At 38.3% G+C, this 25,013-nt stretch overlaps 1 protein-coding gene across 9 annotated transcripts in view; it reads right to left on the reverse strand.

The window, feature by feature from the left end:
• The window catches only part of SLC4A4 (solute carrier family 4 member 4), a 315,013-nt gene that overhangs the window by 53,014 nt on the left and 236,986 nt on the right, over positions 1 to 25,013 (reverse strand). For all 9 annotated transcript variants that reach the window (XM_032458395.1, XM_032458408.1, XM_032458417.1 and 6 more), the window contains 3 exons: positions 23,687 to 23,958; positions 12,328 to 12,398; positions 113 to 304 (listed from right to left, as the gene is read on the reverse strand). In XM_032458395.1, the coding sequence (XP_032314286.1) occupies positions 113 to 304; positions 12,328 to 12,398; positions 23,687 to 23,958 (535 nt within the window). The remainder of the gene's footprint in view (positions 1 to 112; positions 305 to 12,327; positions 12,399 to 23,686; positions 23,959 to 25,013) is intronic.

A 25,013-nucleotide genomic window follows, 5' to 3' on the forward strand; every position in this document is an offset into this window, starting at 1 on the left:
CAAAATTATATTGGGAAGGTAGAACTACAAGTGCCTTTTTCATTTTGTAATACTGTATTATTCTTGATATTGTGGAAATTCAATGAAAACGACTTAAAGCTCAGGTACTTACCATGGTTGGAAAATAGCGACTAGTTTTGAATTTTTTCAGAGCCATAGAAGAGGTGTAGGTGCCCAAGAAGAGGATGAAAGACATGAGTGTGATATCAGGAACAAAATCACAGTTGTTCCCCACGAGCTTTCCTCCATATTTCAAACACTCCTTCTTCGACAAAAGTGCCCAGTCAAAGGTAGTGTTATGGTACTGCAGAAGAAAAACATGACAGCTTTTCTAGATGATGCTGACACATCAAAACAGCTTTTGATACTTGATGGGCTGATAGGGAATTATGCTCAAAGTCTCTGTAAAACAGTCTGAGGATTAACCACTGGAGGGTGAAACCTGAGGAGGTGTTAACGGAATAACAGGTAGGGGGGGGGGGCAGGAGGCTAGCAATTATTGAAAAGATAATGAGAGTGATGCAATCCGCTACCGAGTTCGTGCTCCAACCCTACAATCCCCCATCTGTTCAACAGCAACAAACCACAAAGTCCTTCTTTCCTGTGAACCTTTCTGAGAGTAAACCGAGACACAATAATTAAGTCTCAAAACACGAGACTCTGTGAAGCAACTTTGTTGTTCAAAAAGTACTTACTTTTGTGGTGCCTGGCTTCTTGTGCTCCAAGCTAATGGTCCTATAGTTAATGCTCCAAAGGTTGTATCTGGTCAATTAATTTACCCAGCACTTTCACAAATGAGCTATTTCTTTCCTGAATATCTACAGAGTGGTGACTTAAGGAATTAAACTATAAAAATGTTGGAGATTTCTGCTTTTTCAGTTACATACCTTAATAAAATACAGCTTTTTTCTCATTGACTCCAGGTCAGCACCACGAGCACCCACTACTGGAATGTGCTGTGATGGGCTGTGGAGTTGGGGATGGGATCTCTGTTCCCGTGTTACTTGGCCTCAAATTCATTTCAATTTTCAAATTTTCTTCTACCTCATGATTTGTTGTCATGTTGTCAGTGCTGTACATTTTGATAACAGCTCACTCCTGTTTCTATCTGCTGTTCTAACATGCAAGAGAATCACTGGGCTAGCACAGTAGATAAGGCCAGTGCAACCAACCTCCAGCTGCTCTGAGTTGTAGCTGCTATCAGCTTACAGCTGCCTCCTTCTCTAGACAGCTGCCTTTTGCTGCATCAGAGCTGCCTCACCTGGAAGGATATGCCCCCTTGCAACCTGTTGCTGACCAATGCTAATGGGGTGCTACTATCTGAATAATTGGGCTCCATGAAAATTCATATGCTGAAACCTAATTCCCTATGTGATGGTATTTGGAAGAAGGGCCTTTGGAAGGAGATTAGATCATGAGGGTGGAGCCTTCATGAATGGGATTAGTGCCCTTGTGAAAAAGATCCCAGAGAGCTCCCTGTCCGCCATTTGAGGACACAATGAGAAGACTGGCAATGAGCCAGGAAAGAGAGCTTCACAAAACATCGAATCTGCCAGTGCCATGATGTTGGACTTCCTCCTAGGTCCAGGGTTAATGGCTATGTCATGTGCTAACAGAAGAGTAATTTGACAATAAATAAAGATAAATTTTTCCTGTCCTTTGGGGCAAGAGTTCTACCTCATACCAAATGCATCACCAGTATCCCTTACTAGTCACGAATTCTCATGATATAAGTAATCTAGTCATAAAAGATGATCATGCACATGCAAGAAGACTCTCTGGCCAGAAGGAATTCATATTTTTATAGAGCTCAAAGGTAAAGTTCTTACTTAAGTCAGGGGGAAAAACAACTCTAGACATTTCCCTGAAATATTAGTTTCAACGTGTAAACAGCTGAATTGCACAATTACTCTTTAATCAAACTCTACTTCTGAGAGGTGATTAATCACTTCTCATTTTGTTTTTCAGATTTCTGCATATGAGTGTTTTTAGCACAGTATATTTCAGGATTAGAGGTCATAAGAGGTAACAGATTTCTTTTGTTTTAAAATCAGCAAAAATTTACCATAATTTCACTTTTATTTCAGCACTTTAATGTCAGCAGAATCGTTCGTAGCTGGAGCTTCCCAAAGTGGTGAGCAGCGTGGAAACAATCCCATCAGGCAGTTTTATTGATTTGCTGACTGAGATTCAGGCTGAGGTATAAACTACATAGATGTGCATGAAGTGATAGACATGTTCCCTTGTTTATGATCAACTTAAAATGCCAACATCACTAGTTTGTATACCTCAAATGATTCTCTGTGTCACTGAACAGAAAAGTTAGCCTCCAAACACCATCTTTCACTAAGAGCTTCAGTATAAAAACTTCAGGCAGCATGTATGCATAAGTATCTATGTCTTAATATACAGTTTCCCATTCCCATAAAACTTAAACTCTAGCTAGTAAGGAATTCTACTTAAATATCACTGGAAAAGCATCTATATTTTTTCCATTTCTCAGTGTTATTATTCCATATAAGCTGCTATCAATGAATGTGAACTCCATAAAACTTCAGGCAAAACCTGTATCAAGAACTAAGCATTAAGACCGAGCATGATTCATCTGTTAATGGTGTACACAAGGAAACATGCAAAGTAGAGTGTTCAATAATTAGCTGATAATTTAATCATCACAGATACCGATTTATGTAATTTTTATTACAACATATCTCAATATATTTGTGAAACAGATACTTTTGCATAAAAATTATATTTTTTGCTTCAGAGGTCAATTTTGCCTTGCCCAGGTAAGGGGTACATTAAAAACAAGAGAAACTGCGCTGATACCAGTTGCCACTTGCAAAATCTAATGGTTTCCAAATTTTTATCATCAGCAAACACCTTTTTCATGTAAAATTTATGCAGAGCCCCAATAATTAAAACTGAGCTATTCTGCCTTTACACCAGTGAGGAGGCATTTAAGTCTGTCTCTCAACACATCTACCTACCTCAAGGCAGCCCCTGACTCACCTCTCTGGATTCCCAGCTCAGTCTGAGAGGAATGTTGCTTTAAAAACAATGCCGTTTCATTTAAAGTTATCCACCTACCTCTCTCTCTGTCTACCCATCTCTTATTAAAAGTTATCTAAAATTACCATGAATAGTTTAATCCCAGAATCAGCAAACTACATCTCACAGATGAAATTCTGCCACCCTCCTCCCCTGTTTCTGTAAATAAAAGTTTTATTGAAACACAGTCATGCTCATTGATTTACATATTGTTCACAGCCGCTTTCTGCTACAACTGTAGCACTGAGGGATTTCAACAGAGACTGGCCCACAAATCCTAACATATCTACTATCTGTTCCTTTACAGAAAAAGGTTTAATTTCTTGTCCAGGGCTCCTATGTTACTTTTACATTATTCTTTTAAATGAAATCTTCATGATTTCAGCAGAATAGTACATTACACATTTTTGTTTGGCAGCCTTTTACACTTATTATTTCATGAACAGTGTTTTTGATACTAACTGATTGATTTTAAGTAATTTTAGTTTTGATCATTTGTAATTTTCAGACTGTAGTAAGTCATAGAATAAGCAAAAAGACGTAAGTGATTCCTCCTAAGTTCATTTATTTTGAAGGAGAGATTGAAAATGTATTAAAGCAGCAGACTGGGAAAATATCTTCATGGGTTTCAATCTCAACTCTATCACTATTCAGGTGAAAGACAGAAAAAAGTAACTTCACTTTCCTGTGCAGCTACAAAGAGGACCTGTCACTTAGAGTACCAGGAAGATCCTGTGATCATAACTTTAAAAAATGCTCTAAAGTGACTAGCATTCTTCGCATGCAAACCAGTCTGATTACGGTTCAGTAAGTCATGGTGGAAAATGTACAACCAAGTGACACTGGCTCCTGAAAGAGGGCAACTCTGTGCCAGACATACCCAACAGAGATGCCAAGTGACATGAAAAAGAAAGAAATCCCCGAGTCCCCTTAAATATGTAAAATACTGTGTGCGTGTACATTTCTCTGGGAAGAGCCACCACAGATTTCATTAGAACCTCAAAGGAGCCAGTGATGCATTGCAGCTTCAGAAGTGCTGCTCTAGTGCTGTTATAACTGAGATAATTCTGTTCTCCTAATATGACATTCTCTGTGTATTTCAGCCACACTCCAACTCTCATTCACTCTGAAAACAACTTCATGCTTTTAGGATTAACAGTGCTTTGTTAACTCCTCAGCAAATGTTCTCCAATTCAAAGAAAGATTAGTCATTTTGTTATTACTTTTTAGTAAACTATTCTACATCCTACTTACATGCTCAGAGGCATTTTAAACTTCACATGTTCAAAACTAACTCCTAATCTTCCTCCTGAAGCCTGCGACCCTTAGGGTCTTGCCCATCTCTGTTAATAGCAACTTCATCCTCCTACATTCTAAGAACAGAAAACCCTGAAATCATTGTTAATTCCTCTCTTTCTCACAAGTTACATTATGGTGAAGACTTTATATTAAAATGTATCACATCTCACCCACAACCATGGCTACAAGCCTCTTTCAAGTGATCACTGTCTCCTCTGGGCTTAGGGCAGGAGACTTTTATCTCATTGCTCTGTCCTTTACTCCTTAGAGGAGATTCTCATTTCTCCATAGCTTTGATCTTTATTTCCTATGCAAAATTCTATACACAGGGTTTAAGTGGTTAAATCAGAATCTAAAGAACAAGACAGATAGGAATATAATCTCAGAGGTCCTCTCTGCCTGTCAGAACTCTCACAGCACGTGACCTCTATTTCTCATGCTGCTTCTAACTTCCTATTAAAAGTACACTGTAGCTTCCCTCAGTGAGACCATCAGTGTGATAAGCTGGAAATGCTCAGAGAGATGTCCAGTGGGACTGGTGACCTGCAGCTGGAAAAGATGACAAGTTTGGAGACATCGACTAAGGAGTTAGCTTCAAAGAACTGATCACTGAAGTAGTAAGATTTAATAAAACTACAAAAGGAAAATGTGCTAGGAGAAAAGAGTGTGAAACATCTCAGGTACCCACAATGGAAGTAGAGACATCACAAGAGAATGATGGGTAAAAGGAAAAGTACAAAGAGTATATTGAAAATGAAAAGAAGGGAAAATGGGGGAGAGCTGAGAGGGTCAAACGTTGCAGAAATGATAATGAGGAATGAAGACTGAACAAAATCCATTGATATATTTTTATTATTTTTGGTAACTAGAATGCTTTGGTAATTTCTTGAGCGAGGATTCAAATAAGAGAAATTAGCTGAGAAATGTGGGAGAGTGAAAAATTGAAATGGCAATTCCAGACAATTTTTTTTTTCAAGAAATACAGTGGCCAAAGGACAGGCTAGAGCATGTAAGCATTACATGACCCAGGCAAGTTCTTCAGGGCTGGTGAAGACTTCTGAGATGCTTGTGATGGATGAGAAAGAACCCAGTTATGGGTATGGAAGGATAAAGAGGGTGCTGGGAATAAGAAGGGTGGAGAAAGGAAGATGAAAGATTAAGCTGGAGAGAGAGATGGGGGGAGAGTGTGACTAGGACTTGGCCTGTTCAGACCAGAGATGGGTAGAAGCCAGAAATGACAAACGCATAGCATCTGCAGACCCAAGGGACTGTGTGTTCACCAAAAATAAGAATGAAGAGCTGACCAAGACACGGGCAGAGTCCAATTTAGGATACAGCAGGCACCAAAATAAGCCACAGTTAACCGAATGAATGAAATCATTCATCAAGATCCAAATATTTGACATATTTAAGGAAGATACCTATCAATTTATCTATCCTTTCAATTGGAGGACAAAATGAAAGCAAAATAAACTTTCACTTTAGAGTGATCAGGCAAAATACAGGATTCCCAGTTACATCTGAATTTCAGATAAACAATGAATAACATTTTCAGTATAAGTATGCCCTATGCAATATGTGGGACATACTTACACTAAAAAAAATTATTCATTATTTATCTGAAATTCAAGTGCAACCATGACTCTATTTTTTTTCTAACTCTGGTGACACTATTTCAATTAGATATAGGCTTTTTTTGAGTAACAAAACAGAAAGTAGAGAAATGTGGCCAAAACAAAACAGAAAATGCATTGGGCCCCAATTATATGGATAAACTAAGATAAGCTTTAAGGGAGCAATAAAGAAGAACAATTTTGAAAAGGTTTATTAGAGAAATAAAATATGACCACTTAAATATTAGCTAATTATACAAGGCAGTTAAAGAAAGAGGTGAGTAGATCAGAAGAGGGACTTACTAATTTCATGGAGCACAAAGAAGACAAAAATTAAACTACACCTTGCAAGAAAGACTTGTCTTTGTAGAACTCTCATACTCAAAAGGCAGTAGGGAGAAAAGTGGCAGGACAACAACTAGGAAGGAATGGCCGAGAGCAACAAAAGCCAATGGAAAAGGGAATGAAAGTGACAAATTTCGGATGTATATTTCTTCCTGTATTGGCAGAAACAAAGAAGTAAAGCATTAGACAGAGACACACCATGAGCAAAGACGCTGATTTAGAGACATACAATGCTTCAGTCACTTACCCAGTAAGTCCTTTAAGTCTACAACTTATCGAATACTCACCAAATGGAAGAACTCACAGTGAGTGCACCAGGTGGGCCAAAGCAGAGTGTCTGCATAAACAGGTGTAAGAAAAAGAGGTGCCAAGAAAATGGGACCAAGTTGCTGAGGGTCTTAACCAAGGGCAATCTCATGAAAAGAGATTTCTACCTATTTTTCTGGATCTCACTGTCTAGAGAATGACCCTGTCTGTATTCAGTGTTTATAAATCTAAAAAGTCAAATATCTACTGAAGGATTAATTTTAAAATTTAAAATATGACAGCATCCGCCCCAGAGACAAAGTGGGGGATACACGAGAGAGAATGGGCAAAATTCTGACAGTCATCGAAGCTAGGTGATGTGTAGAGGAGGATTTATTGTATCATTATTCTGCCTATTTAAGTGCATGTTTTAAATTTTCCATAATATTTTTTAAAGTAGGAACATATTGGGGGAGGGTATAGTTCAGTGGTAGAGTGCATGCTTAGCATGCATGAGGTCCTGGGTTCAACCCCTCAGCACCTCCTCTAAAAATAAATAAATAAACCTACCCCCCGCCAACCAAAATAAAGGAAAAATTAAAAAAAAAAAAAGTAGGGACATGTAATCTTCAAGGAGATTTAAGGACAGAGTGGTTTTTGCACTGGACTTTCTTAATGAGAGAAAATCACAAGGATGCTATGCACAAGAAGATTAATATGACATTCCATTTCCCATGAAAATGAATGTTAACTCCTAGAATCACCCTGAGAGGACATCAAATCAAAGCACTTTTGCTTCCATGTCTGAATGCCAAGTGGAATTTATGAGACTGTAACAGTTCTTAGGCCCACGATTAACAGGATCTCCATGTAGACATGATATGCTTCACTGGGTAACACAATGTGCAAAAAAAATTTTAAATAAAAATGAAAGATTTCTATATTGCTCTCCTTGAATATCAACTGGTAAAATATATGCCTTTATATTTTATATATATAATAGTGAGGGTAAGGTGACAAATAAGTCGCAAGGTTACGTATTTAATGTACTCCTTCAGGGTTTTTCCCCTGCAGTGGGTAAGCCAGAAGGGCAGTGATCTGTAGTCTTACTTTATGATCTGCAGGATGCATGTGAGCTGCGATTGTCAAAACAAATTGGTTGTTCTGCTTAAGATATAGAAAGTTGCAGGAGACTGTTAGTTGTCCCAAACTTAAGAACCAAAACAAGCCAGATAAGCTATAAAATCACAGTTTAAAAAATTCCATCAGAGAGGGAAGGATGCAAAGAAACCTAAATAAATTAAATTCCAAAAAGTGACAAGACCTTCATAGGAGAGAAGCGATCGCTGGTGCACAAGCCCTGGCAGAGCAGCAGGTAGAGATAAACCCACTGTAGATGGAGGTACAGAGAAATAAGCCAAATCTTTAATGAATTTTTAATGGCTGCCTGTAGTCTGGGGTGACAGGCTAGAATTCCATGGAGCCCCCGGCATCAACCCACCTGCATCCACACACCAACCCTTTCATGGTCTTTGCCAACTGCATAGACTGTACATAAAAGGCTGGAGAGGTTGGACAGGAGAGCTGAGAGAAACCCCCCCTTAGACACAACATTTCATCAAGTGCAAGGAAGCCACTTTCCTGAGATGGGAAGGAGGACAGGAGAGCTGAGGGGAATCCCTTGGAGGTATTCAGCTCTCTGACAGGGCTAAGGCATCTGTTCTCTGAAGGCTGGATGTAGAGCAGTTGGGCAAAGAAAGATCTCCCAAGGCTCAAAAAGCTGGTGCATAATGCAGGAAATAGAGCATTTCACGGGACTTCCTGGGATGATGGAAACACGCTATACCTTGTTTTGGGTGGTGGTTACATGAGATAAGAAATTGTCAAAACTCATTACAAAGAGCACATAAGAACTGTGTATCTTAGGTTTTGCCTCAATTTAATTTAAAAAATCTCATATGAAAAACAGATACTAACTGATCCATTCTAGCACCTTCTCAGAAGAGACTGATGTTAGATTTTGAAATCTGTTCTCTCGCTCTAAGAGCTAGTAAGCAGCACATCTCAATGCTGACTGTTGAGATACAGCGTGGATAAGCTGTGGCTGGTCTCAAAGATTTAGAGATCTTTTAAAGAACATTGGTTGCAGGTTGAAGAGATATTCCAAGTGAGAAAGCTATGGGAAAACTGACAATGGTGAGACAGTTTAAAGAATAGACTTACCTTGTGATCCAGCAATCCCACTCCTGGGCATATATCTGGAGGAAACTCTAGTTTGAAACAATACATTCACCCCAATGTTCATAGCAGCATAACTTTACAATAGTCAGGACATGGAAACAACCTAAATGTCCACTGACAGATGACTGGATAAAGAAAATGGACCACTACTCAGCCATAAAAAAGAATAAAATAATGCTATTTGCAGCAACATGGATGAAAGATCAGCATACTAAGTGAAGTCAGAAAGAGAAAGAAAAATACCATATGATATCACTCACGTGTGGAATCTAAAAAAGAGACATGAACTTATTTACAAAACAGAAACAGACCCACAGACATAGAGAAAAAACTTATGGTTACGGGAGTGAGGAGGGATAAATTGGGAGTTCAGGATTGCAGATACTAATTACTATAAATAAAATAGACAAATAACAAGGTCCTTCTGTACAGCACAGGGAACTATGTTCAATATCTCAGTAACTTACAATGAAAAAGAATATGAAAACAAATATATGTATGTGTATGTATGACTGAAGCATTATGCTGTACACCACAAACCAATACATTGGTAAACTGACTATACTTCAATTTAAAAAAAGACACAATGATTCCAACAATAAATGGAAACAATGGGAAATCTGTTTTTTTCCCTTGAAGGGTGGTGATCTGAGAGTTCTGATCTGCCTAAACACTCTCATGCCCTGTTTCTCCTGCTCTTTTCCCCTGAAGACACACCCACACCACGAGGAAGAAGAAAGCTTGTCTTCATGCTAATGAAGCTGAAAAGAAAAGGGCTTCCTTCCTCTGACAGGATGTTCTCAGCGCCTTCTGAGAGGGAGTCTCGCTGGTGCCCAGGGGCCGCGTGTCACTTTTACAGTAACTTCTTTCATAATCTAATTATGGCCGAATGAAAAGAAGGAAGTGAAGTGGCTGACCATGTCCTAGGAAAGGTTAGCAGAGCCAGTGTGCCTGAAGAGAGGAGCCAGCAGCCTGTCTGAAGCAGTGGCTTCTAATTTCTGCCCTCCACTAACCTGAGTTATAATGGCAAACAGCCGAGTGGAAGGACAAGCATACCTACATAGAATAAAACAGCACCTAACACTGATGGGGGGACAGGTGTGTGCCAGCCACTCTGCTAAGTTCTGCCTATTTATTAACCTGGCTCTTCCAGTATCCTGGAGGTAAATACTATTATCACCACCATGGTACGGATGGGAACTGAGAAGGTCCCACAGCCTGCTGAGTACTGGAGCGCTGCATATGAAACCAGGCAGTCTGATGTAAGAACTTAGTAGCTCCAAGTCTTTCTACACGACACGCTAGTATGCTACCCCAAAGAATGGAAACAGGCAGATTTTGGAGTTAGAAAGCCCTGAGTTCAAATTCCAGTTTTACTATATACTGGTCATATGGCCTTTGGAAAGTCAGCTAACCTTTATAAGCCTCTGTTTCATCAATAAAATACCAGTAACATATTAACTCACAAAGTTATTGTGATGATTATAGACAATTAACGTAAATAGCCTGGCCCCTAGTTGGTGCTCAACTTTAGGTACTATTACTGATGATAATAAATCATTATCTCTTTAACTCTCATTTCTGGATCATGTGTGTGTGTATGTGTGTGTGTGTGTGTGTTTAGTGTCTGTGTCTACACAAAGTATACAAAAAGGAATTGATACAGATAGAAAAGGAGAAATGAAGAACAGAAGAAAAGTTGTTCTTCATAATTACACACACACTACATATTTTCCCCCTAATTTCTTCCCTAGAGGTGCTGGACAGAGCAACTTAACATTTTAATTAAGGTATGCCACTGACACACACATGAGGGGACTGTTGTCCTGGAGCACAGACCATTCATAGGGACTAAAAAAAGGACACAGTTCAATCTGCAAACACTGAAGCATCGTGGTGCAGCAGCAGGACCACAGGTCATGGAACCCAGACCTCAGTTCAATCTCTGCTCTACTAATGTACGGCTCTGTGACCTGGAGCTAAAAAGGCTGTTTACCTCCCGGAGCTTCAGTTTCTCTCATCTAGAAAATGAAGGTAATCTTGCCTGGTAGTTGGTGTTAATGATGATAATACATATTAAGGTTTATAATGATGATAATATGTATAAAACACCTGGTCTCCTGTAGATGCTCTATAAATGGCAGCAAAATTACAATCATTATTGTATCTTTATGTCCTCTGTCATAGTTGTACCAGAAGTCAACCACAACTCCCATTTGTTTTCCATGAATCTTACAATGACATCTTGCTATAATTACAATATCAATTATGAGAGTCTCTCTAGAACTTGCCCAAAGACAGGGCTTAAAAATTCATTAATTTCAAAGCTTTCCTTGATCAGTTACAAAAAGAATTAAATTAGGAAACAATCTCTTTTTAAGTCACTGGAAGTGAGTGTTTTATTCATTTTTATTGCAAATTAACTTACCATTTTAATTAATTACATGTAGAGTTTAAATTTTTAATTAGATTTTAATTAAATTTCTTGAAAGTCTAGAAGGATGTATTTTTCGGTGTTTTAGTCACATCCTTTAAGGCACAAGGCTGGCTGACTCAAAGACTGAAAACTGAGCTCTTTTCTGAATGTGCCCTTTAAACATACACGTATTCTCTTACACACACACTCACACACACTCTCAAACATGGAAGAAACAGAGAGGCAAAGTTTGGGGAAAGGCAGAGAAAACAGTAAGTAAAAAAGTGAAGAGAGCCGTTGAATATGAAAACGAGAGAGAACATGAGAGTTGTCCAGGAAAGATTCAAAACATCATCTTTGAAAGGGGTGACGTGGGCACTCGTTATGCAATATCCGCAGGAGTGTTCTGGTCTCCTGAGAGATGGGCACTCTATCAATACAAAGTCTTATGGTGTCTGTCTTCATAACTGAGAGATTGATATTCTTTGGTAAGCTTCCACAGCCAGTGCAGAACGAGCACAATTGCAAGTCTGAAACAGCACTTTCCCCTTTCTCTCCAACACAAAAGTCTCCTTCCAGGGTGCGAACTTCCATGCAAAACAGCTCATTTTTAAAGCTTAGTTCCAGTCTCTTAAAGATCCTTGGTTACAAGCCATGGGAAAGGACGTCATGTGACAGAGGCACAGTCCTTTCACAGTGACACGGGAAATGTCCTGCTACCATCACCCTCAGTGAAGGGAACACAGCACCATCTGGGAGTCAGAAGAATTCGCAATCATACTGGAAACAAAGAAAGGATACCACGCTCTCATTTGTCAGCTTACCTCGCTTTCCCTTGTGAAATATTTCAAGGTGACCACTAATGGACAGAACAGTTAAATTTCTGAGAAGGTTTGAAAAGTATGTTGTAGGAGTAAATACTCACTTCAGTTTAAAAGAAAAAAGAAAAGGAAACAAAGCTGACCAGAACACAGAAAATGTTTTTTCTGTCCCTCCACTTATCACTGGTTATTAAATACGTGTTCAGACTAGATTGCTGAATGGTGGGAGATAGCATATGAATATTATAATTAGAATATACAATATGCAAATGATTTGAAATATTAAGTCACTTACCATGCCAGTAGAAGAAATAGTTGGCAAATCCTCAGGAGCCAATATGGTATCATTAGATACTGAAATATTAACTGTAAGAAAAAGATAATTTTTTTTACTACAAAAATAAAATTTAAATGAATGATATGCATAATCAGGAAACTAAAAAAGCAGGACTGGGAATTAAAAAATGTCTTCAATAACAGCATAAAGGCACAATAAACTTTTCTTTATTGTAACTGTATTCACCTTTCACCTAGACAAAAAAACCAAAAAATTGGACACGTCTGTTGTGCTCTCATCTGGTAAGAAACAATGACAAATATTTAAGGAGATGGTATTGTAATTATTTGTTTCAGGTTTTAAAAAAAAAAACTTCTTGGTTACTAAAAGGCACTCAATATATTTTGCCCAGTGGAAAAAATGGCTGTTAAATAAGTGAGGAAGTTGATTACTGGCTTCATATACAGTCAAAACTCATAAATTGAAGCTTTACTAATTAGGAATTAACTGATTAGGAATTCTGGAAATTTGGACTTCATTTGAGAAAGGATATCTTGGCACAATGTGTGACAACAACAACAAAGTACTAAATAAATAATAAATTATATAAATATAATGGACATGAACAATTAATCTAGTTTTTAAATTATTTTCATATAATTTGGCATCATTTGTAGATTTATTAAGATGTCACTTGCAGAAGAACTCAATTTACTTATTAAACCAATCCTCCTTTTCGAATTATTTCATTGTTTTCTATTTATGAGTCTAAAATTAAAACAGTATTTTAAAAGTATTCTATATATAATTACAAGATCTTTCTTTAACAGATAAATCTTTTCCCTATTATGTGAAGCATTATGTTTTAGAAAATAAATTATTATGCAGAGACTATCCCTAATTTATGGAAATAATGTAAAATTACACTTATCAAGTTTTTGTCTTTGAGGATCACAAAATTCATTTAACATCCAAATTGCTAATTATTATTTGGTCCCAGAGCATTCCCCCTCCACCCAGTTCCCAAGCCCCTAGTCTGCCTTTTCAGTCTGCCATGTGTTAGGTCCCCCTTATATAAACTTTCAAGGAGAAACAAACAGGTTCCTTTGACTGCTGAAATTTAGAATATAAGATCCCTGAAGGAAGAATAGAAGGGGCAGGCCTTCATTGCTTTTTCCCAGAATCTGATCAGTCTGGTCCTTCACCAACAGGAACACAAAAATATCTGTTGATTATCCAACCTTTAAAAAGAAGGAAATCCTGCCATTTGCAAAAGCATGGATGAACCTGGAGGACATTATGCTGAGTGAAATAAGCCAGGCAAGGAAAGACAAACATTGCACTGGATCATTTATAGATGGAATCTCCAAAAAAAAAAGAAGTCAAACCCACAGAAACAGAGAGTAGAATGGTCGTTGCCAGGAGGTAGGGGTTAGGGGAATAGGTAGAGCTGGTAAAAGGGTACACATTTTCAATTGTAAGAGAACTAAGATCTGAGGCTCTAACGTGTAACACAATGACTATAGTTGATAATACTGTATTGTATAGTTGAAATTCCCTAATAGAGTAGAACTTAAATGTCCTCACCAAATCAAATCAAATCAAATCAAATCAAATCAAATCAAATCAAATCCACGAGGTCATGGATGTGTTAACTTAGTGGGAATCCTTTCAGAATTTATAAGAATATGAAATTGTCATGTTGTACACTTTAAATATATTACAATCTTACTTGTCAATTATATGTCAATAAAGCTGAAAAAAAATTCTGTTCACTGTCAATAAAAGAAGCTAGGAAAGGGGCCATTTAATGACTATAAGTGAATGAGAGCAGATAAAGGCAAAAGAATTGAAATAAGGAAAACAAATAAAAGGAGAGACTATTAAGCTTCAGTCCTAGTTTTTCTCAATCCATTCTGATCTTTGAAGGCTCTGGAATTGTTCATCTTTTAACCTAGTGCTAGCTGCTGCCAGGGCTTCCCTAGTCTATCAGTAAAACAAGTACACATGCACACTGTTTTCTTATTCTCTCTGTTTCACTACATGCCACCGAAAGAGTCAAAATAGGATAAAGGATGCTTGGCCCAAACAGAAAGACCTAGCATGAATCCATTCCATAAAGGAAGAAGATGCTAGTAAATTATTATTAACAAAACCTAGAATTTTATTACTATTTTGCTCTAAAATGCTTAAAGTACATTTTCTTATAATTATTCCACTTGTTCACATTGAAACAGACAAGCGCATGTTAACAGGTATACTTTTATACTGGTTTTACTTTGAATGGGACCCAGACGCAAAATATGTCAGGTTTCTCGCCCAGGGTTACAGAGTCAACTAGAAGTGGAGCTGGTACCTAAACCCTGTACACCATTCTTCCTTTTCCTACCCAGCATTTCTGTTCACCAAAATCAGGATGATTCGTGTGGTCACAGAATTCAAGGTGGGAGAGTGCCTGCCAATGTTAGATGACGTGGGTCTTGTCTGTAAATTGAAATGTCTGACTTGTCTGAACATTCGAAGGAAACTAGCATACGTGAAATCAAAAGCACTATTTAGAAGGTGTCTAGAAGCTGCTCTTCCTGAGCTAGATTCTTGAATGCAATTTTATGAGCTTCCTGTCACAAGAGAGTGAAGGTCTTTTTGCAACACACATCTCTGCCTGAAAACAAGGAGTAAGGAGTGAGGAGGGAGGAGGGAGGTATTCCAGGCTCTTTCTTTGTGAAATGAATGACAGATAATAAAGACCACGAGTGAACTAAAACAGGATTCCAATCCGAACTTTTAGTAACTTCTCTCAAGTTCTGGATACATGTCAATTTGCTAACTAAATTCTTTTTATCTCTTCCATTTTCCTTTGAAATAAGCTATGAAAGCACATTGGCTCTTAAAATCCCAAAAGAGCAGTATCAAAAGGACAGTAAGGGGGGGAAGGGTATAGCTCAGTGGTAGAGCACATGCTTAGTACACACAAGGTCCTGTGTTTAATCCCCAGCACCTCCATTAAGAAAAAAAAAAAAGACCATAAGAAGTATATACATTTCCTACTTATTTTAATAAGTAGTTGCTTCAAGAGAAAGACTTCAAAATAAATATATAAACAAGCACTTCCATAAATACATATTGGCAGAATATTGTAGAGTCCATAAATAAGTTTAAAAATAAATTCCTTTAAGCTCACAGGAGAGAAAACAATCAATTCCAATTGGGAACTTGGTCTACAAGAGCCCCTGGTCACCACTTGGATCCAGACACATATGAAGCAGATACTTTGGCAACCAATTGCAGAATGACCTGTGTATACAGGATTTGTAATATGTTTAATTAGGCTTCTGGAAAGGTGAAATGGAAAAGCCAAAATACACTGCATTCTGTTTCTCTTCACTATTTGCTCAGCCCAATGGCTTACAAAACAAAGAAACTCTTTGCCCAAGGAATCTGGCTAATTTAGAATTAGCCAATTGTCACTGGGACACTCTGTGTCCCGTACTTGGTTTCAGGGTATTTCCACTGGTTGATCATTTTACGTCCCTTGGATTTTCACTTCTTGATCCTTCTTTCCGTGTATCAAATTCTAGCCGATCCTCTGGAATGGAGGAATGTTCACTGTCAGTAACAGATGTTTAAAAAGGTGTCTATGAGTTTTCCGTCTTCAACTGGCTTTTCTTTTTATGTTTACTGAGAGATCTAGAGAAAGAACAGGCTGCAGGAACTATAAGCCGAAAAAGGAGGTGATATCCACATGTCAGTGTTAGTGCAGTTTCTACGTAGGGAATGTCAACTGTACTGGGTAAGACTGTTCTTCTTTATCCTCCAGTGATCTAGTACCAGGAACTAGCCACATGAATCCTCCGCAGGAACAATACCGACAGGAATACGCACAAAAGCTCACTTGAGGCTAAGAGGTCAACTATGAGCAACAACCAGCCACTGAGGCAGATCTCTCTGCTCTGACTGCGCCAGCACGTCACAGTGTGGAGAAAGGCGTGCAGGAGGACCACGCTGGACTTCTGGCTCCTCCACCTTCTGGAACACAGTGTCCCCAGACTCCCTTGCCACACAACTGTCAAGAAGTTACCTCACTCCTCTTCACCATAGGTCCTGCATTTGTGAAACTGGATTTGACACCATCCACCTCACATGGTTTCCATGTGAATTAAATAAGACAATGTAGGTAAAATTGCTAACACAGTGTCCAATACCAGGTAAACTAAATAAATGGTAGCCAAGATTACTAGTAGCTTTATGATCCAGAGAAAGCAGAATTTCACCCCAGGAAGAATGTCAGCTACCTCACAAGGTTTATGCGATAAAATATAGTTTATTAAAGTCCACTAATAAAACCTCTGGCATCTGGATGGTGCTTAATAAATGTTAGTCAAATCTGAATTTCTGCCCTCAGCATTCCCTCCTAGCATGGAACTGATTAACCTGCTCTGAATAAGAAAAAATTTAAGAGTAGTCTCCACAATAATGAAACTTTTATTCCATTCTATTTAAGTAACATCTTAAGGAAACTACATAACAAGAACATAGATCTAGAATAAAACTGAGTAAGTTTCTTGCCTGTGTGGTTATGTCAGATTTATTGAAAGGTCTTTGGTAACTTGAGCACACAAGTGTTTCTTGATAAAGTCAAATATTTATACTCTAAGTCTCTAGACCAATAAGAGGGCAAAAATGGCTTTTGTTAGGATGACAAGGTGAATGAGGAAAACTTTGGGAAAAGCAGCTCTTGAGAAATTAGCTGCCACTATCTCAGCCTTATGTCTTAAACAAAATTAATGGCAAGTTTTTATTCACTCTTTGTTGTTATTATCCTTTTTGTTTTCCTAAGTATTTTTACCAAGCCTCATGTGTGAGATTTTCACTGTCACTAGACAAGTTCAAGTTACGAGCCCTTTAATCCACCGGACACGTTCACCTATGACACTGCACTGGAGCTGAGCTACCATCTGGTATTAAGTGGGATATATTTAGCCACTACTTTTCTCCAAACTTCTCTTCCATACCTACCCACCATTACATTTAGGATATGCATGGACACTATTCTGGGGTACATTTTCCAAATCTGTGTTTTATTCCAACCCAACACTAGGCCATTATCCAGGTCTGGTGATTATCCAAATTCACTGCTTCTTTTCTCATTCCTGCAAGTGTTACACAGACACTGCTAAAACATACGTTAGGTCAATAAAAGGAGACTGAAATGATGAGTCTTTCAAATATCCATGGTTTTCTCAAAAGACCATGTCACCATGGATGACACAGTGCCAGACGTGCTGGGAAAGCATCTTGGCAGACACAGAGCCTAAAGTGGGGCTCCCATAGAAGGCCCTGCACTTCCCGTTTAGCCATCAGTCTATGATTAAACCTACTGTATCATCTAAAGAGGGAATGACATATAATAAAAATAAAACTGCAGATCGCATAGACTACGGTGCAGGGCATGGAAGATGAATCAGGATTATCTTCCATGACCTAATTTTCTTTAAATGTGCTAATTATGAAACACATATTGACTATAATATGGGACCACAGGAAACACGATCCAGCAGCTCTTTTTAATGGTTATAACATATTGGTGCATAGCATTTATTAAGATAATAGAAAAATTATATAGGAAAAAAATGGTGATGAAATTCCACTCTGGTGACAACTATTTTGGAGCATTTGGAAGCCTCCCCCTGCTGTGAATAAACCGAAATGGAAGCCATGCTTAATTCCAATTGCTTGACTTGGTCCAACAGTTTCATACCAGGGAAAAGGCCGTGTTTCACTTAGAGATACTACAGACAGCGATGTACTTGGCGCCTGAGAAAGGCTTTATTCCTCTTAATCATTCATCCATTATTAAGCATGTTCTCCCTGGAGCAGTCAACCCTAAATAAATAAAATATATCCCTCCTGCTGAGAGTAAAATATAGTGTCTATCTCCTAGAGGCAACTTTTCTTGCCTTCCTAATTTGTTTATCATATTTAGTAAGTACTTTTCCCCCTCCAGATACAAAACCAACACCTGGTCAGAAAATTTATTTTGACCTTTTCCAAAATATTAACACACCCTTGAGTGTGTAGTCACTGCAACCTTGACACATTAGGTAAATGAACACAGGCACTAGGGTAGAAATTATTTCTAAAAGTCTTCATCAAATGGATTTCTGATCGTTCATTCAAAAAGTAATTAACACTTTTTTAAAAAAAACACATTTGATAAAAACCACCATGTGTATATATATGTATGTGTGTGCACCTGTGCACGTGTAGGCATGTGGTGTGTGTATGGTGTGTGTTCTACTTCACTGCAAGTAGAACACAATTCTTAAAAAGCAATGAACTAGACCCTCAGTAAATTTTTGTTGATGGCAGAAGGGGAAGGAAAAAAGGCAGGAGAAGGAAGAGAAGGAGAAAGGAAAAGAGGAAGAAAGAAAGTCTATGTTCTGTTCCCTATTTACAAAATTCTAGCTTTTTTTTTTTTTAAGTATAGTTGATTTACAATGTTGTGTTAGTTTCTAGCATACAGCATAGTTATTCAGTTATATATATATATATTCTTTTTCATATTCTTTTTCATTATAGGTTATTACAAGATATTAAATATAGTTCTCTGTGCTGTACAGTAGGCCCTTGTTGTCTGTCTATTTTATATATAGTAGTTTGCATCTGCTAATCCCAAAAGTCCTAATTTATTCCCCCCATCCCTTTTTCTCTTTTGGTAACCAGAAATTTGTTTTCTATGTCTGTTGGTCTGTTTCTGTTCTGTAAATAAGTTTATTTGTGTCATTTTTTAAGATTCCATACATACGTGATATATGATGCTTGTCTTCCTCTGATTTATCTTCACTTAGTATGATAATCTCTAGGTGCATTTCTGCTTTTGAATGAATTAGATTCTTCCAAGAAGAACTGGACATCTCACGTCTAGGATTTTAAAGCCTTTTTCTACATGACTACGTATAGTGTACAATATTTTTGTAGCCTTAAGATTCAGAGGAATAGTATTAAATGATCTAACATGATGCACTGAACTCCTTAACATTTTTTCTTTTAAATACTGCTTCAGTATTTCATATTTATCTACAACAGTACCTTAGCTTTTGTTTGTTTACTTGTTTGATAAGCTTCCAGTGGAAGCTTAGTCAGTCTCTTTCTCTAGGAAAATTTCAAGGGAAGTTTAATGTCTGACCCCCTTTTAAAGAACACAACTACAAGATTAATCTGCTGGGGCATCCTTTGTGGGACAAAGAGAAATGAGAAAAAGAACAAATTTTTACTCAGTGTCTCGTAAGTGCAAGATAATTTTACACAGATTATTTCATTTAATCCTTATAGTAACCTCTGAGAGTAGGTACAATTACTAACCCAGCTCACAGATTATGAAACAAAGAGAACTAGGAAATTAGCGTAGCCCAGGATTAGGTGGCTACTTAGAGCTGAATTCAAACCCAGTTTCCTTTACTCCAAACTCCTTACTGTTTATACTATACCACACTAACAATTTCCTAAATTGGGATATTTGTGATGAGAAGAAATATTGTGAATCGTCCTTCAATTGCATATTTTTCATTTTCACTTTAGGCTTTTGAAATGAAGCATCTTCCTCCTCATACACCTCTGCGATGTAACCTTCAAGGCAGAGTGGGAAACAGAACTTCTCCTACCTCTACATTAATGAATGGCTACCCTATTCCTCAGAAAAGGGAATGTTAGCACAAAACCTAGGTGCCAGGAACCTGACTGATACGTCAAACTTCATGGCTGACTTTCCTTTTAGCAACTGCAACTGTGCTTCCTTGTTCTTCAATAAATGAGAACCTGGGTGTGTGATGTGGGTTATTTACTGGGCGACAGATGGAGGCAGGAGGAAAAGAGGAAAAGGTGCATTCAGAAAAGGAAATTCAGGAGGTGATGAAGTTTTATGAAAATAAGTGAGAACAAGAAAGATCAGGAAGGGAGGAGGAAGGGCTGTCTTCACAAAGCGCCATAAAACCACAATATTATTGTGGCCACAAATACAGTTTTCTTAGTGATTAAGTGACCCTATTTCCTTTCCTGTAAAATCATTTCTCAGTGTGCAGGATCACAACTCCATCTGCGCAGTTGCTGGTTCACTGTTACACACTGTCCCAGGGTTGAAAAACAAGTTATCTGCCAGTTTAAATATTATTGACTCATTGATTAAATTCTTTTACTAGGAGTGCATGTTGTGGTAAAAGGCCAGCCTTTTGCTGTTTTTAGAATACTTACTCTAGCTGTACATGCAACTATATTATTCTCTCACTATCATTTTTCAGTTTGGTGTCACAAAGTACTGAATTTATGGTGAATCTAAGCAGTCTTCTATCAAAAAGTGTTAAGGTGATGGGAGAAATATGCAATTGTTAATCTTATGGGCTTCTGGAAAACATGAGATTGTCATGAAAATGCAAATTATCCATTTGCCTTTTTCTACACCAGAAACAAATCTCATCTCCATAGGCTTAAATAATCCCTCACATTCACATACGTATCTTTCATGAATGCCACTCATCCGAACAACTCTAAAACTACAGGGTGCAACCAATGGGCCTGTTGCAGAATAAGCCAATCGCCCAACAAAATTTGCTTAGAAGGGAGAATGATGAAGACTGGTTTGCTTGATCTATCACTCATCCTTACGAACCCTAAGTTTTAATAATAATGGCTATTAAATGGTTAACATTGAATTACTTATTAGAAACTGTCCAAAATATTTTGTCTGTAATACCTCATTTTTTTCTTCAAAATAATTCTATAAGATAGGTACTATTATAACCCCATTTTACAGATGAGGAAGGTAAGGCAAAGCTACCTTGGGAAAAGGAACTTGCCCAAAGTCATACACTGGGCATTAGCCAAGCTGAGACTTGAATACAAGATTTCCTGACTTCAAAGCCCTGCCACACTGCTTTACTGGTACCCCTGAGAGGTAATGGCAATTGTCACAGTCCTTCCAAGACAGCTCTGAGCTATTTAGGACAGACTTTTCACACAACCTAGGGCAAACAGGTCAAAGGAAAAGCTATCTAATGCCAACTCATCCAGCACTCGCCATGCATGGGTAAAAGCCTCAATACCATTTTTTTCAAGAAAACAAAGATCCTTCTTGGAAATAGAATTCCAAATGATATATTTGTTGTATTTTTCACAATGAAAATGCATTCATGATATGTCTTCCCTGGTTTCACACTACCTTCTCTGCCAGCATCCAATTAAAACAAAGGCTGCAAGTTTCCATTAGCCTCAGGTGGGTGTGGGGCTGACACTCGGGAGTTCTTTGTGCAGGTGTGCTGACAAAGCCCTCATCTGGCTTTATGAATACTTCAAACCTCAAAACAGCCTACAGTATTTTTTGCCTTTAGAAAAATCTTAATGTCTGATGACTCAGACTTCCCTAAGAAGTCAGTATACAGACTTTTCCGTAAATAAATATACATATAAATAGATAGAAATAAATAAGTAAAACGGAAAGTTCAAAATCCCACAGTGAATTATGTCTGTAATCTGGTATTTTGAATGTGTGTTGTCTGCCTGTCTCCTGAAAGGCCAGGGAGCATGGTTACCGGGGGTTTGACCCCTACTCTCCCGGGAAGGGCTCTTATAGTCACGTAATGGTAACACGTTTCCTGGGGTTCTCTGGGGAGCATAATATTGAATTGTTTCTAATAATATCTGTCACTTATTGAGTGCTTACTCTTTTCCAAGCGCTTCTCAAGTTTTGAAATATTTCTAATCAGTATACATCTTAACAATAATAGGCCTTTATATCCATGGCATTCATGCTGCCTGAATCTTTAAATTTCTACTTTTTACCTGTCTCTGCCTGCTTTTATGCATGGATTTTATTTTAATGTGAGCTGATTTTCCCTAAATGAGACAAAAAGAATCCACGAGTGCAAAGGTCAACAATGCCCTTTCTTTTCATGGGTGTCACTGACTGACCCATTTTTAGGAAATAGCATTCTCTTCTCTCTTACCACTCAAGATGCATGTGGGTCTTGTAAGCCTTCACCACCAAAGTGGCCAAGAAGAGTGCAGAGACACCACCAAAATATCTGGGAGTAATCTGACATAGTCTGCACAAGCATCAAAAATTCTTCATAGTACCTTGTTGAGTTTTTAAATTCATAAGCATTTTGCATTCTAGTCTATAATATAATAACTATGTTTGTTTTACTGTAAACAGTAAGAAATTTCTCCCTAGACTCTATAAATAAAAATTTCTCCCTAGACTCTATAATAAAAATAAAAATGTACCCTACATTTAAGCCCAGGTATACACAGCCCTCCAAACACTGCCGTGCTTCTGGGACTACAAGACTGTAGTCAAAAAGCATGGATTGTGTGTCATTTTTTATTTTAAGGGACAATGACCTATAGCTAATGGCAAAATTGAGAATCACTAGCACTATCAGCATTTAATTGGCTGACACAAATGTCTACATGCAGTTCTACCAGAGCAGATGCAAAGCAACTTTCACCAAAATGAATCTTCTTTTTTTTCCCAAATGCCTTCTACATTATAAATTGATGGTGAATTACTCCAAGAGAAAATTCCGAAGACCACATTGAGCACTTTTTTGTGAAAAAGTTCTGATGCTGACTCAGGTTTACCAAGATGGATGTTAAAGGTCTAAGAGGTACAGAATCCTATTCCTTACCAAGAAGCTACTTTTACATTTTTCCTAACTCTGGAATAGAAATCTCCTCCAAGAACATAATATTCCTTCTCGTACGCCTTTCTCTTATTTCTTCTTTTCCTTCCCTTTCCTTTCTTATTTACGTTGTCCAGTACAGACGAACTATAAGGCTCTAGTTTATCACTAGGAGACTCCAGTCTGAATTTCTTTTTTAACTTCATGCTTCAAATTATATAAAGTGAATCAGTATCTTGTATCTTCTGTAAGTTTAAAATGATTGAGTTAGAATTTACTTATGGGAGTGATTCCTATAGGAATAAGGAGGCAGCAAAACATGGAGTGGAAGTTCAGAGGACTAGGCTTGTCTGGTCCTGATATCTGTTAATACAGGGACCTGGCTTCCCCACCTATCAGATAAGATCAAGAATAATGTACCCATAATTTCCTTGCAAATAAGGCAGCTTGAGTTAATTTCAAAGTATTGAGCTAACTATGCTCACGTGCCAGAGCTCCTGGTTTCACTTCCTGGCTGGGTCACAGGGCTAAGATACCTCCAGGCAATGAGACTATGAATTCAGCAGGGGGGTTTCTCAGAGAATACAGAACAAAACCCTTTCCTGAAGACCCTGATACCATGTTGAAAGCAGGGCGTGCCTGGAGGCTACTGCTTCCTCCAAACACAGGGTAATAAGCACAAACACTGTGCACAATGTCCTCACCTGGGTCCGGCGGCATACAAACACAGGAAAATTGAGTGTTGTAGCCCACTTTGAAGTTGGAGTTGATGGGGTAGTAATCAGCTAGCTTGATCATCTTCTTGAAAGCATCGTAGATAAAGATGAAGCTAATCAGAGAGGAGAAGCCCTCTTCGGTGAAGCGCGTGAAATACTGAACCAAGAAGCTGGCGTCGGTGGCCACCAAAATGAAGCACAGGAAGGCTGACCACAGGCCAATCCAAAGGCGAAACTCCAAATAGTCAAAATTATGGTCCCTGCAAAGAAGACAGGTATTTAGACTCCACTTCCATGGAACACAAAGAATAATGTAAAACTGAGACAGGAGGGAAGGGGGCAGGGCACAGCCACTCAAGGAATGACAGCAACCAAAATTGTGGAAGAGTCACCTCCTAGTTGGCCTTGAGGATTAAGAGGTTTGACTTCTAATAGATCTTGAGCTTCATTATATGCTTATCGTAACAGCCTGATCAAATAACATGCCCGCAGGCACCAGGACAGCCCCAAGGCTAACCGCAAAGGGCCAAAGAATGGGTGGTGCTGGGAATCCCAGCCCCTTCCCCAGGGCAGCTGGATTGATCCCACCTGTAGGCTGTGAAGCTACTGAGACCCTAAAAAGTGACACCACGTCTAGTGGCCCTTTGTGCTCTCTCTCCCCTTTGGAGACTGGCCCGCACACTGTCTGTGGAGTGTATACCTACTTTTACTTTAACCTGAGCACCCAATTCCCACTACCTCTTTCCTTGCCTTTCTCTTGCCTTACACTCTCTCTCTAAATAAATCTACCTTAACTCAACGGTGGCTTGCACTTGAATTCTTTCCTGTGTGAAGCCAATGACCAGGGGCTTAACCAAGACCTGGGACTCGGCTCTCCTCACACCCCACAACCATTTTCCTGCATCAAAACCACTGAATGACTGTAGAATGACTGCTAAAAATACAAGATCATTTTAGCCTCAAGATATAAAGCTCATTCTTGATTTTATCCAGAAAGTATCACCTTTAAGAATTTGGTCTAGTGATATTGGGCTACCATAAAGAAATAATTCCAGAAGTTTGGGAAAAGCACAAAGAAAATAATCATACCATTGAATGTAAATAACTCATTGATTTTCTCATTCAAAAAATATGATCCCTGTCTTCATGGAGTTCATAGAATAAACAATTTGAAAGCATAATACTGGTAACCAGCATGTGCTTAATAAATGTTTATGAGCATTACTGGTTAAGGAAGACACTGAAATAAATATGTTCCCTGTCTGTCCCCAAGTCATCCAAGTCTACTGAGGAAGACTCACTGATAAACAGAATC

Source organism: Camelus ferus, chromosome 2, assembly GCF_009834535.1.
Source record: "Camelus ferus isolate YT-003-E chromosome 2, BCGSAC_Cfer_1.0, whole genome shotgun sequence".
Lineage (NCBI taxonomy): Eukaryota > Metazoa > Chordata > Mammalia > Artiodactyla > Camelidae > Camelus > Camelus ferus.